General features: G+C 42.7%; 1 protein-coding gene across 1 annotated transcript; it reads left to right on the forward strand.

Annotated features, from left to right (window-relative positions):
• Positions 1 to 647: 647 nt before the first annotated feature.
• On the forward strand, positions 648 to 14,378 carry sil1 (SIL1 nucleotide exchange factor). Its single transcript, XM_080745792.1, has 12 exons — positions 648 to 793; positions 954 to 1,067; positions 1,814 to 1,937; positions 3,516 to 3,621; positions 4,796 to 4,898; positions 6,923 to 7,009; positions 7,645 to 7,740; positions 8,429 to 8,550; positions 9,333 to 9,429; positions 11,127 to 11,291; positions 12,013 to 12,177; positions 13,255 to 14,378. The coding sequence occupies exons 2-12, from the start codon at positions 969 to 971 to the stop codon at positions 13,450 to 13,452; spliced, it is 1,362 nt and encodes a 453-aa protein (XP_080601918.1). The 5' UTR covers positions 648 to 793; positions 954 to 968; the 3' UTR covers positions 13,453 to 14,378.
• Positions 14,379 to 14,625: the final 247 nt, after the last annotated feature.

The following is a 14,625-nucleotide window of genomic DNA, read 5'->3' on the forward strand; positions in this document are numbered from 1 at the left end:
TTCCTAAAAAAATTGCAGATCTACACGCTCACAACGCGAAGAGGACGCGAGTTTTGGCGAGCTTGTAGGTCTGCTATTTTAGGCAAGCGACACCTTCGGTGGGACGAAATATAGATCAGGCTTTACGCCGCTGCCGCAAGACTCCTGTCACTCTCCTATTGGTGGGGGTTCGGCCAATGAGCACGCGGCAACTCCATGTCGCTGTTCTGTCAGCCAATGAGCGTGAGCAGTGATCGGGTTTTGCGTTATCCTCGCCCAATGGTTTCTATTCACAGCAAAGTACTAAGATCCGGTTTAGAGCCCGCCTACTGTATCCGGTCATGAACACGATCACATACATCCAACCACATGTTCTGTTTCCGTATCCGGTTCCGTAACAAGTATATTTGTTCCTACTCTAGCTCTGGGCTCTGGGTATTCAAGGTTTAAATATATTTCCAATAATATAAATATAATACAAATACAATTCTCTCCATAACTTTAACACGTGTTTAAACAAAGTCATATTTATTTAAAATGTCATTTTAATTATTTTTGAAGCTAACTAAAACCGTGGATATTATTATGTGGAAGAACAGGGGCGGTGACTGGCTGTGTGTCAAATGACGTGGTGTGTGCGGAAGCGCTCCTACTGTCTCCACGTCTGTTTCTAGCATGGTCTCTCTGTTTAATAAACAACACATAACGCACTAATGTCTTATTATCTGTTTGAGAAGAGAAAAATAAGTCTTTGTTGTTGTTATTTTTATTATTATAGAGGCACTTTATTTAACGCTGAAGGTCACTGAAACAGGTGAGTGAGAATATTTATGTGTAGTAAGAATTTAATATTGACACTTGACTGCTGATCCATGGTGAAATGAGAAAGAAGTGTAACATTACAGTGTTACATTGCCCTGCCCTAAATATACAATCTTTTTGTAGTATGTGAATGTATAATTTCAATGTTTCAGTAACTTAAGTCAACGATGAGAGTCAATTCTGGTAGAAGAGGATCGTTTGGGTTGATCAGTGCCTTTATGTTGCTGCTTTGTTGTCACCACCTGTCCACCACCGTCAGCCAAAAGGTGAGACTCTCATTCAGTGCATCACACACAGCACACACTGGCCAAGAGGTTTTTTATTGGTTGAAGGAATATTTTATTAGACATTTTTTTATATGTTTATATGACAACTGTACAAGTACATAAGAAAAGAAGGGGGGGGGGGGGGGAAGTCAAACACCCTGCCTAAAAGGAACACCCCAAAAAGTATTATTATTTCAAAACATAAGTGATCATGAATACATAAAAGAAAACAAGTTCAAGTTGTGAAAATAGCCAACCTACCAGCTCACAACGCAGTGTGAAGTGACATGTTGTGAGCTTGTAGATCTGTTCACGTAACTGTTCACAGCTCACCAAGACCCAGAGCCAGTAGACAGAAATGGAGGCATCTTGTAATGAGCATTATTGAGAACCAGTTATATATGAAGATATGGTTGAAATTCACCCTTTGTCAGCCTTCTGATTGGTCCCTGACTGACCAACCAGCAGGCTCTTTCTGCATTCTTTATGTTGAATTTGCTAAAACATAAACATGCCCAGTCACTATACTGCACCTGAGAGGCTCCTTTTGACTGAAACCAAGTTTAAAATGTGAATTGAGTACACAAAATAACAATAAGAAGCAACTGAATTTCAATTTTAGTGGATGGAGAGAAAGGACCTTTGTCCCACCAAGACACTGCAACCAATGCGTGCGGGACAGCAGGCAGGACTCGAGTGCACCCTTAGAAAGGATGTGTAATGTTCTCATTTGTGTTCTTGTGAAGCCTGACTCCGCCTTGACTGTGGTGGAGGGCGGAGACAGCGGAGACGATACAACCACAACAGAAAATGAAGAATCAGACCTCAAGGTGGTCCAGCCCACCAGCGAGTGGCAGACCCTCAAACCAGGTAATGGCACCAGTGCTTCCCGACCTTTTTTGAGCTCCGGACCACTATGTTTCAAACAACCTTGAAGGACCAACTCCCTATAATATTATGTGTATTATTTATATTTATTATATACAAAGTAATAACATAGTCATTTCTCTTTTATTTTGCATTGTTTTAATTGATATTTAACTAAACGTATCTAAAATCCAGTTAAATGGGATCTCTCTCCTAAATGACTGGATAAAGTTCAGTCAACCCTTCCTGTTTCCACTTTACACTACACTAGTCCTTACCCGTTCAAAGATATGAGCTCCGAAATGATGTGCAGTGTGTGGGTTATGGGATGTGCACTGTGCACACGGTATATGAGGGATGGAAAGTAACTTTAACTGGTACTTGCATGATAATATGTAGGAGCATCAATGTAAGAAATACCCGTTTCGTTTAATGGCTATGTGTGTGTGTGTGTGTGTGTGTGTGTGTGTGTGTGTGTGTGTGTGTGTGTGTGTGTGTGTGCAGCGGTTTGGACCGTGAGACCATCCGCAGAGTGGTCTGTGTTTCTTTTTGAGAGGGTCGGTCCGCCTGAAAAACGCGTTTTGGAACAAAACGGTTACGTTTTGCGCGTTTGTGACGCCCTCTACGGGTCGAATTGGAAATGCTTCTGGGGATTCGTTGAGTAAGCCACCCGCAACCTGTGGCAGAAATTCAGTGTTGACTCGACGTTTTGTTTGTGATTTATGGCTATTGTTTGCAAAACGGGCCCCTCCCGCTAACTTTGGAGGCCCGTTACGAACGAACGGTATGGACTATCAAAATATCCCTTGACTATGTTCATTGCATGGGTTCAGAGATCATGTGTACCCATTTTCGTGACATTTGAAGAAAATATGTAGGAAAAGGAGCAAAAAGTGTGTTTTGGAGAAAATTCAAAATGGCGGAAAATCTATCCTGACGCAAATGGGCGGGGCCTATATCGGGAGATGCGTATTGACCCAAGGAATCCAGGGAAAAAATAATTTTAATGTTCCGACCTACGGTTCAAGAGTTACAGGCCGAAACGTAAAGTGGACTGTTATAGCGCCACCATGAGGCCAATTTGTGAAAGTGACAAACGGGCTTCACAGTTATGTCAGGTGTGTTCATATGCTAATGGTGATGCGATTTCAGATCAATTGCTCCAGCCACTGAGGAGAAACGCTGTTTCAGACACTCACTCAGACACTCACTCAGACATTTGGTGAATTATATGTTAGATATCTTAGAATAACCGATGAAAAATAATCAAACTACAATCTCACAATGTGTTGATATCCTCCTGCCTGTTCATTCATTTTCCTGGTCAGTGGGGAATTGCTTTATGTCAGTCTGAGATTCATACATACTTTTCCTTTTGTTTTTGGCAACGTAGACTGCCTGGTGGTGATTTATCACAATAAACAAAAAATGTATGGTAATTGGTAACCACCTTAACCCGATGTTGCACTCAGATGTAAAATTTTCCCCCTTCACCCCTGTTTCCCCCCTGTCTTCTTAATCTACTTGTCTCCCTGTCTGTTGCAACTGTGTGTCTGACTGTCTGACTCTATGAATATCCAGGGGAGGCAGTGCCAAGAGGTTCCCATGTTCGGCTGAACCTTCAGACCGGGCAAAGAGAGGTGCGGCAGGGAGAGGAGCAGAGGAAATACTGGGCACGCAAACTCAGGTAGGATTATCCCAAACACTGCCTGCCCTGCCTTGCCGACTCAGAAAACCTGCATTGTTATGAAATAATTATAAGTGGTTATTCATACCCTAGTCTGGGATCACTTCACTTTTCGGGCTTGTAACCGGTCTGGAGCGGAAACCACAAAACGTCATGTTGTAGTACTCAAAGGACTACAATTTGCCGGAAAGATCAAACCGGATTCAGTTTTAACCCAAAATATTCCCCTGCGCTCAAGGACACACTTGTAGGTCCTACCTAATAAACTCCTTGAGTTTTGCTTTTGAAAAATTCGTTTGGTATATGCATCTTTTAGTCCAACTTTTAGCGACTGGCAAAACACTCACTAGGCTACTCGAGCATTTTAATAGGGATTGGGGAAACAAACGGTGGGAACCAAATCAAAGCGACGCCGCTTCTTCTAGTGGTTTCCGCGCTCTAGGCGGAAACCAAACGGCCTGTTGTGAACGAACACCAGGCTTTCTCTCAGAAAGCCTGGTGGGCGAGGTTATTCATACCCTACCCTTTAGTCCAAGGGGCTTCAACAGGGGGTCCGGGAGCCCTAGGGGGTCCACAGAGTTACTACAGGGGGTCCTCCAAATCTTTGTGTCCTTTTTTATATTAACCATTTGAACCCTAGCGTCCATATTTTGGGAACTTTAGACAAAAATAGCAGATCTACAAGCTCACAACGCCTCGCAGTGAGCTTGTAGATCGGCTATTTTCAGTAAAGATGTTTGGTGTAGAGGGGAAAAAGAGCAGACTAAGTACAGAATGAAAGGTCAAGTTTATTAAGTATTCACGGTTCAAGTGGTTAAATATTTGAAAACACAAATTGACATGAATCCAAAATACACTGATGATCGTGCTGTCAAACAATGAAACTACATGGTATCTATGAAACGGTTGTGGGGGTCCCTGCTTCATCTCTCTCTCAACTAAGGGGTCCTCTCTCTGAACTAAGGGGTCCTTGGCCTGAAAACGTTGAAGACCCCTGTCAACTATGACAGATTTAAGGTTTTCAACTTGATTCGTTGACATATAAAAAGTTGAAATAATTCTTGAACAGCTGCAGCCCGATGTAAAAGAATGTGTGTGTGTGTGTGTGTGTGTGTGTGTGTGTGTGGGGGTGTGTGTGTGTGTGTGTGCGCGTGTACATGCGTGCGCGCCTCAGGCAGAAAGTGGAAGGCCAGCAGCACTCGTTCAGCACTGCTGAGCTGGAAGAGGCCCTGAAGAAGATGGAAGCGCTGCATGCAGAGAGCTCAGACCACAACGAGGTGATAACACCAGCTCTATCACATTCAGAGCCCGTGCACACAGCGCCGTTTCCACGAGAAAACGCCAAAATAAGATGTCAGATATGCCGCCCGTTTAGACGAAAACGGCGTTTGATGGGTGTCCCTCTGAACGCTGGATTAAATGAGAGAACGCAGCAACATTTTGCTGCTTTCTCTAGAGACCGTTGTCGTCTGCACGGGGCCTTATGACATTCCCATTTAGTAATAATAATATTCCCATTTTAACCAAATGGGACCTTTGCATAACACTGAGGATGGTAGATTGGGTCCCTTTAGCTTATGTTTTCTACTTTTTGTTTTTAATTATTATTTCAAAACATTTCAAAAACATTCATCAAAAAGCTACATTTTTCATGAATTAAAAAAGAAACAAATTCAGTGATTTTTTTTCCAAGTCATTTCATGAATAAAATAAATAAAAATAAAAATATGAACAAATGTTTATGAAGTAGTGAAAATAGATCTGCTGTTTTCACTAGTTTGGGTCCCGGGCAAACGTTTAATTGTCTCCACCAGCCGAAGGCTTGGGGGAGAGTATGTTTTCCCCTTCGTCCGTCCGTGTATGCGTGCGTCCGTGCGTGCGTCCGTCCGTCCGTGTGTCCTCGCAGTTTGTGTGCAGCTAATCTCAGTCGCCGTTGGCCCGGTCGCTGCCAAAGTGAGCACACACATTCCCTGGATGCCAATCTAGAACCTCTGCCCTAAATTTTTCAAATGGGCCTTTTCTAGCGCCACCTAGTGGCCGATGTTCGCAAAACACATTTCTGTGCACTACTCTTACAGATTTTGTCCAAAAATCCTACAAATCGGTAGGCAGTATCTCGACAGTCATGTGATCGACACAGATCTGTCCGATTTTGCATATTCCTTCCTGATTGGCTAAGATTGGCTTCCAAAGTTTGTAGGATTGAGCCGTTTTGAACAAAATGCCTCAAATCCCAAACGCAAAGTGCAATTATCATGAAATCGCGCACACACCTTCCCACTAGGCCGAGGAAGAAATGCCACTTAATTCTTTTTAAATCAGCCTCATGGTGGCGCTATAACAGGCCGATTTGTGGTTTTACCTATAACTCCACCGATCAGTTTCAAACTTTGTAAGCGCACTCCCTAGAGGCTAAGGATAAACCTTTGCCCTGCATTTTTCACATCAGCCTTTTATAGCGCCACCTTTGGGCAGACTTATGTAAAACACATTTTTGCATATTACTCCTTGAGATTTTATCCAAAAATCACGCAAATCGGTACACAGTATCTCTATAGTCATGTGATCAAGTCCGATCGGTCTGATATTTCATATTCCATCCTGATTGGCTAATATTAGCTTCCAAAGTTTGCAGGATTGCTCCGTTTTTGAACAAAATGCTTCAAATCATCAACGCAGCTTGCGATTACCGTGACATTTGCCACACATATTCCCACTAGGTCAAGGAACAAATGCTACCTTTTTTCACATTGGCCTGTTATAGCGCCACCAGCAGGTAGAGTTTAGCAAAACACATTTTTGGAACACAATGCTTCAAATCATGCATGCAGCGTCCGATTTGCATGAAAGATCTATGGTGAAGAACATATGCCACCCTTTTTACATTGGCCTATTATACAGTAGCACCACCAGGACACACGGCCTGGTGGAGACCTGTGCTCGGAAGAGCACTGCTTCTAGTTTCTCTTTTGGGTCACGAGCTAAAAGGTTTGGGAACCACTGGTCTACACGATACAAATCTTATTCAAAAAACACGTTTTCAGACCCCCTTTTCTACCTTTTATTTGTTTTCTGTTTTTAGTTTTGATTTTTGTTTCTGTAAAGCAACATTGAGTATTTCAAAAAGCGCTATCCGATATCTAAATTGTATGTATTATTATTAAGTGTGTACAAATGGAACCAAATTGACTGTCCATTTGGTTCCATTTGTACATACAGACCCACAATATGTACAAATGGACCTGGTGGTCAATGGACCCGACATTGAGAAGCAGTGCTGTATGTGACTGTGTGTTTGTAGGACACGGTGAGGTCTCAGTTCCGCCCTCTGGAGGAGTTGAAGAGAGACATGGCTGAGCTGGACATGCTTGTGGAGACTGATGCTCAGGTTAGCAAAAAGTAAAAGTATTGTTAATTTGAAATAGTAGAAGAAAAAATAGTCATCCAAATAATTACTTGAATAAGAGTGAAATCTTGTTTGAAATGATATGTACATGGATGCTGGTGTTCAAGTGCAGAGACATGCAGAGGGGCAGGGGCTGACATTTCTAAAAGGGCCTTTTGGTGAAAATATCGAAAATAGCAGTCCTCCAAGCTCACAACGTGCATTGTGAGCTTTGAAGGTCAGCTATTTTTGGTGCTTGATACCACACTGAACTAAGCATAATGAAGTCAATACTGGAGATCATGTGGCGTAACGGCATGGATGTTTACATGGGGAGGGCAATTCTTTCAACGTACTGTAAGATGCTGCATTCAAGTTCAAGTATGGCATGGAATGGGGACATCTGCATTTCTTTCACCATAGTAAAAACGGCATTCATCATGGTCTGGAGAGAGCACTTTTTACAAACGGATAAAAAGGCAGGAGCCCAAGCCCCCTTTGATGTCTAAGTGTGCACATGCCTGTTCAAGTGGTTAAGTAAAATGTAAATCCTTGTTACCTGCGTCTGCCTTTTGGTAGCATGGTTGTAAACTGTTGAAGGGAACTCTATTTCCATTTTATTTTTAATGTTAATGCAGATTCTGAGCCGCCTGCTAGCCCAGTTCCGCAATACCAACATAACCACTGAGCGACAACTGAAAATCCTGCTGGAACTGGAATACCTGGTGCATCAGGTACACTTCATGCACACGTGCACACACGCACACGTGCACGCACGCACACACACACACACACACACACACACACACACACACACACACACACACACACACACACACACACACACACACATTTTTTAAAGTCTTTCTTTTTTAATTATTGTACCTTTTTCCTCCTTTTTGCAACCGTCAGGTCGCAGTTACTACCAAAACCTCCACCGGCTATCTGTCAGTCCGTCTGTTCACCACGTCACGTCACGTCACGTCACGTCACGTCACGTCACGTCACACTTTTGGCCCTACTCTTATCTCCACTGTTGCCCCTATCCATGCCAAACTTTGCACACACACTCCTTGGCTGGCAAACCACAGCCTCCGCCCCTGATTTCTATCGCCACCATGAGGTTGCCGACCTGACGGTCGCTTATCTCCCGATTAGGGAGTCTTACTTGTATTCTTGCCTGGATCCTTCCTCTGTCATGACATGGGCAAGCAGCCTGTTATCCTAAACCATTATTTATCATTTCATTTCAACACTTTAATAGCACTTTAATAGCCCCTTTGTGTGTGTGTGTGTGTGTGTGTGTGTGTGTGTGTGTGTGTGTGTGTGTGTGTGTGTGTGTGTGTGTGTGTGTGTGTGTGTGTGTGTGTGTGTGTGTGTGTGTGTGTGTGTGTGTGTGTGTGTGTGTGTGTACTGTGTCAGGTGGATAATGCCCAGACGTTGTTCTACATGGGGGGTCTTCAGATCATGTTGGATTGTCTGAACAGTTCAAACTACCAGCTACAAGAAGGCTCTGCGTTTGTACTGGGCTCTGCTCTGTCCAGGTAGGAGGACGGAACCACCAAGCACTTAATCCAGGGGTCTTCAACAGGGGGTCCTCACAGTTACTACAGGGGGGCGCAGCGCGAGGCGTTGTAAGCTTGTAGATCGGCTATTTTTGGCAAAGAGGTTTGTAGAGGGAAAAGAAGAGCAGACTACAGTATTTGACGGTTCAAGTGGTTAAATGTCTGAAAATACAGATTAGCCCACTCCTTGAACATGATGACAGTGCTGTCAAACAAGTCTATAAGCTGTCTAAGAAATCTATGAACATTTTTAATCTGCAACACAATTGTATACAATATGTATGAGGGTCCCTGATTCATCTCTCTCTCAGCTAAGGGGTCCTTGGCCTGAAAAAGTTGAAGACCCCTGACTTCTATCCTATTTTACTGTATTGTTGCTGTCAGGCAGAATGTTTGTAATTTAGATGAATTACCTACTGTGTTGTGTTGTGCTCGTTCAGCTATTTTTGAAAAACAAATATCTTGAAATATAGCTTGATCTGCTATTTTTGCTGAAATATTAAATAGTGGTCAAGTGTAAAAAAGAAACATGTTACACGATTATTCAATTAATTGTAAAATGTAAAAAATGTAATAATCGCCAAGAAAATAATCTATATTTGAAGCACTAATTCAATTATTTTTGTGCCAAATCTCAACAACTTACATTTGACTCTTTCTGGTCTAATGGTTCCATTTGTACTCTGTCTTTGGGCGAAAGTCTCTGATCGTCTGGCTATAGGAGACACTAATTATTGCATTATTGTTCCTTTGTCCTGCAGTAACCCAGTAGTCCAGGTGGAGGCGGTAGAGAATGGCACCCTCCAGAGGTTGCTGACATTACTGGCCACTCCAAGACCCCATAGTGTTAAAAAGAAGGTACGGACAAGGTTTACGGCACACGCACCCATAAAGTAACTGTCAGGAGTGCAACAGTTAATCAAACTAATTGATTAACTCTTTCTCAGCCACTTAATATTAAAACCGGATTAAACCGTACTTCTTTAGTGCTTAAAGCTATACTGTGTAAGTTGCTAAACTAGTGGTCAGTAGCGGTAATGCTTTTTTCGGCCGATCTGAAGATACTCCAGATACGCCTGTGATTGGCCGGTAGTGTACCATGTGTTTATGATCCGCGATATGATTGGCAAACGTATACAGATGATGCAGATGACGTAATTTTGCCGCGAAATTCTCCCCCCCCTCACGGCTCATAGAAAACATATAAAGAGAAGGCTTTAGAAGCTGAAATTAACGGAGTGGGGGTTCTAAAACTTTAGCGATTTAACAGTTAGGACAATTTTAAGATTTGTTTTATAAAAAAAGTTACATGGTATAACTTTAAATTAGCCGGACCGAAATTTACCCTACTAGGTCATTAAAAACGTTTTCAGACTCTATAGACGGGTTTCTGGTCCACGTTACACTGATAAAACTAGATGCGTGCGCAGGGTCCGTACCAAAATTAGCCAATGAAACCAGCGCTCCCCAAAACAACAGGTTTGGGGATTGGACGGAATTGATTACATGATACAGTCAGCTGTGCATTTAGTCTCAATGTTTGTAAACAAGAAACCCGTCTATAGCCAGAGTCCCGTTCACTTTCATTGTAGGAGGAGGCATTTGCATAGCATCTGTCCGTGATGTTTTCGTTCAGAAAAAAGTTGACATGGGCGCTGCATAATTACGGAGTGGATTACATTCGCGTACCTCGATGTGGACGGATCGTGCACGCGAGGCGCCTGGTGGGCACGGCATTTCGGCTAAAATCCCCATTTTAGGCCTATGCAGAGCTGCAACTTTACGTGCGTGAGTAACAATGGCTGATGGATGTGCCGTGAAAATAATTATGTGTTGTTGGATATCTCTGATGGTCTTGTAAAATGAATCCTGTCTCAGATCATCATGAAATAATAGACATTTTCGGCTCCTCCACCGACAGCCATTCTGGGAGGCTGCCAAAGTGTAAAACAAAAATCATGAATCGATTTTAATGAAGAGAAAAAAAAAATCTACAAGCTTGTAGATCACCTAGGTTTGCTATTTTTGTGTAACACTGTTGTGCTATACATACAGTATATATATAATATTTCCTGTCTCTGTACTCAGGTCCAAGAGGGCGATAGCAAGAGAGTGCAAAAGACCCGTACTTCCCGTTTCTGTATGACGTAGGGGGGACGCCTTTTTAGGAGGCAGAAGCAGGTTGGAGTCTATTCATTTCCAATGAGAGAGCTAACGTGAACACAGATCAAAATAATAGTTCAGAAGCTATGCTCACTGAACTAAATATTGGACCAGATCATCACAAGCCACATAATATTAACAAAATTGTCATACTAAAGTGGCTTTTTTCATCGACACAACAAAGGAGAAAATCAACTTTATTATTGCTCTTTAGCTGTCCCAGCAACACACTCTCACGGGATCTATAGCACCAGTAAACAGGACGTGCGCGAGATTTGCAGTCAGAGCCGGCGCCCACTTAGGAGTCAATTTGTAGGATTTGTGTACCATGTCGCACTCTAGTGGATCCAATGAGGATGAGCCATCTTCATTAATTAAATATCTTTGCTCAGGTTCTGTTTGCAGTGGCATCCTTGTTGCGTCACTTCCCGTACGCTCAGAACCACTTCCTGTCACATGGGGGGCTGCAGGTCCTATCAGAGCTGTTCAGAAGTGAAGGAGGCGAAGGGCTCCGTGTTCGCATCGTCACGCTGCTGTACGACATGATCAGTGAAAGGGTAGGCCCCAAACCCAACCACATGCATTTACATGATCAGTGAAAGGGTAGGCCCCAAACCCAACCACATATGCATTTACATGATCAGTGAAAGGGTAGGCCCCAAACCCAGCCACATATGCATTTACATGATCAGTGAAAGGGTAGGCCCCAAACCCAGCCACATATGCATTTACAGCATTCAAACTAAGCAATAAGCCACAATAAGAGACCCAGGCTTTTTTCCCCCTTCTTCTTATTGTGGGTTCGCCTGAAAGGCGAGAACACTATGTTATCTTCATTATTTATTTACCAAGTTCCGCCACGACAATACAAAGGCAGGGCCCTTAGCCAATGAGGTGCAATTGAGGTGCGGAAAAACATCCGGGAGTGGTGTTAGCTGGAGTATTGGTTGAGCTTCACATGACAGTTAGCACGCTGCAGAATATAGTCACGAGCGAGCCCACACTGTTTCGTAGGAACAGTATTTCTAGTTAAATATATTCTTTGGAACTGATAATTTGTGGGCTCGCTGAAAGCGAGCACACGTATGTTATCTTCATTATTTAGTTCTCCTCGACAGTACAAAGGCAGGGCCCATACATGGTGCCCATACATGGTGTTACATGCGAGCCCACACTACACATAGAACAGTATTTCTTTCAAAAAATGTTTTTAAATGATTATAATCGATTAAATCAATGAGTAATTAACTGTTCTACTGTCCTTTGTCCTCCATGCAGGATGTGGTTCTACAGCCAGGCATGGATCCCATACCAGACGCGGCCCATGAGGAGCGCCTGCGTCAGTACTCCACAGTGCCCCTGCAGCCACAGCTGCTGGAAGGAGGATGGTGTACTCTGGTGCCAGAGCTGCTGGAGTCTACAGAGCATGACTGGAGAGAGAAGGTGGGTGCTAAATAGGCGACCTGGCGTTTGTCAACGAGTCTGAGCTGTGTGTATCTATTCTGCATCTAGCTTAAGGCAAGACCCAAACAGTCTGTCAGTCTGTCACTCTGTCCGTCACATCACACTTTTCCCCTACGCATATCTCCGCCACCATTCCCCCCGATCCATGCCACACTTTGCACACACACTCCTTGGCTGCCAAACCACAACCTCCACCCCTCATTTCTCACATGGCCCTCTTCTAGCGCCACCATGAGGCCGATTCTTGTAAAACACATTTTTGGACACTGCTCCTACAGATTTTGCCCTAAAATCACACAAAGTGGTAGACAGTATCTCTAAAGCAATGTCATCAACATGGATCTGTTCCATTTCCCATATTCCCTCCTGATTGCCTACCATTGCCTTCTAAAGTTTGTGTATGCGACCTGACGGTCTTGCTTCTGGGGTCCCTGGAACAAAATATTTTGAGATGGGGGTCCGTGGCCAAATACATTTTTGGGGTCCTTGACATGACAAAGTTTAAAAGCCACTGACATTGGTTGATTCTTTAATGTCTAAACAGTTTTCTGAAAAAAACGTATGATATGTATTTGGCCATGGACCCTCATCTCAAAATAAATCTCTAAATTTGGGTCTTAAGCTAGATCCAGAATTTTCAGATCTATTCTGCCTCTAGCTTAGGGCCTCAGACCCGTTGGCAAACACCTGGTCGCGGTAAATAGGGCTGCCAATTTTTTTCTTTGTGATTATTCTATCTATTGAATAATCGAGGAGCATGTTTAACTATTGTTTTTTTATATATCAATGTATCGGTTAAACACTGTGTTGTGTTTTATACTTTATCGCACAACCGTGTCACGCAGATTTAAACTCACCAGCTCAAGATCTATTTGAACTGTTTTGGAAAGCTTTTGAAATGTCTTACAACCTTTTGCCGGACATGCCCAAAACAGGGATCAATAACTAATCGATTAATTGTATTGATCATTTTAAGTCGGTTAGCTCTATTAGGTTTTGCAGCACTAAGAAGGATTCTATTGTTAATGTTTAATTGTATGTCTTGTCCTGTTGCAGACTTTGCGGACATTGTTGGCGATGGCTCCAGTATGTTTGTCCCAGTATCGCTCAGACGGCTCTCTTTCTGTCATGCTGGGTGCCATGAGGGGCCAGTACCAGGAGCTGGTCCACACAGAGAGGATCCTGGGAGAAGAGGACGGTTACTTTGGGGAGATACTCGATCTGCTCGACACACTGGAGTTCAAATTAAAGTGACTTAAACCTGCCTTAGTGCTATATAACTAATAAATCAGCCTACTCAAGGACACAAGTTGTGAACATTTGATGTTGTTGAACTGGTGGCATTACAGTTCTGCACAAAGGTTGGACCTGCTGGAAGTAGAAATGTGCTCATACCTAATTCTGTGTGCCGAATAGGGCTGCACGATGAATCATAAAAATACATTTCGATTCATAAATGTCCACTCGCCTGAAATAGCACATCTACAAAGTTCTACAATGTGTTGCATTGTGAACGCGTTGTCGTACGATTAACTATAAATCATATTTAAAGCTAAATGACACTGTAGTAAAAGTTTGGGTTATGTCGTTGGTTACCTTGCCATGACTTGACTCCAAATATTGGTGAGATATCTTCAATAGTTTCTCTGTTGATTAGATATTGGTCATCCAAAATTCTACATTGACTTTACACAGTGAAACAGCTGTCAAAGTCACACTTTTAGCAAAGAACAAAATGCAAAGGAGAAGATTCTGGCAATATATAACATATCATTTATAAAGAATAAATAAATTGCATTGTCAGTTTCTAACAGAGCAACTGTTGAAGATATCTCGCCAATATTTAGTGTCTGAGCTAAATGTGGATAGGCTCGTGTACAGTAGTTGTCTGTCCAAAAATAACTTGTTGCTAAGTTTATTTTCATTATTATGTATTTATTCTAAACTTTACATGCTGTTTTCACAGCGAGGCTCTGCAAGAAGCTTGGCGCGCGCGCGCGTGTGTGTGTGTGTGTGTGTGTGTGTGTGTGTGTGTGTGTGTGTGTGTGTGTGTGTGTGTGTGTGTGTGTGTGTGTGTGTGTGTGTGTGTGTGTGTGTGTGTGTGTGTGTGTGTGTGTGTCAGCCGATCAACACCGACTTTGTATGAACATTGCCTTTAGGCCACAGAAATACATCCACAATTTAACACATTTAATTTATTTTTTACGTTTTATACTTTTTGAAATATTATGTAATTCATTGGGGGCTGTGATCGTGCTGAAACCTTGACCAAATAAAGACACAAATCAAATATGACTACTGCCACGTGAAAGAGATCCATATTGGAGTCACTGTTTCTATGTGGATCACGAGATCCATATAATTATCTAGTTTTATGTTCAGTAGTTGATCATTTACTTTGTGTGTTCTAAAGTAATGAAAGTGAAA

Source organism: Nannobrachium achirus, assembly GCF_963921795.1.
Source record: "Nannobrachium achirus genome assembly, chromosome: 17".
Lineage (NCBI taxonomy): Eukaryota > Metazoa > Chordata > Actinopteri > Myctophiformes > Myctophidae > Nannobrachium > Nannobrachium achirus.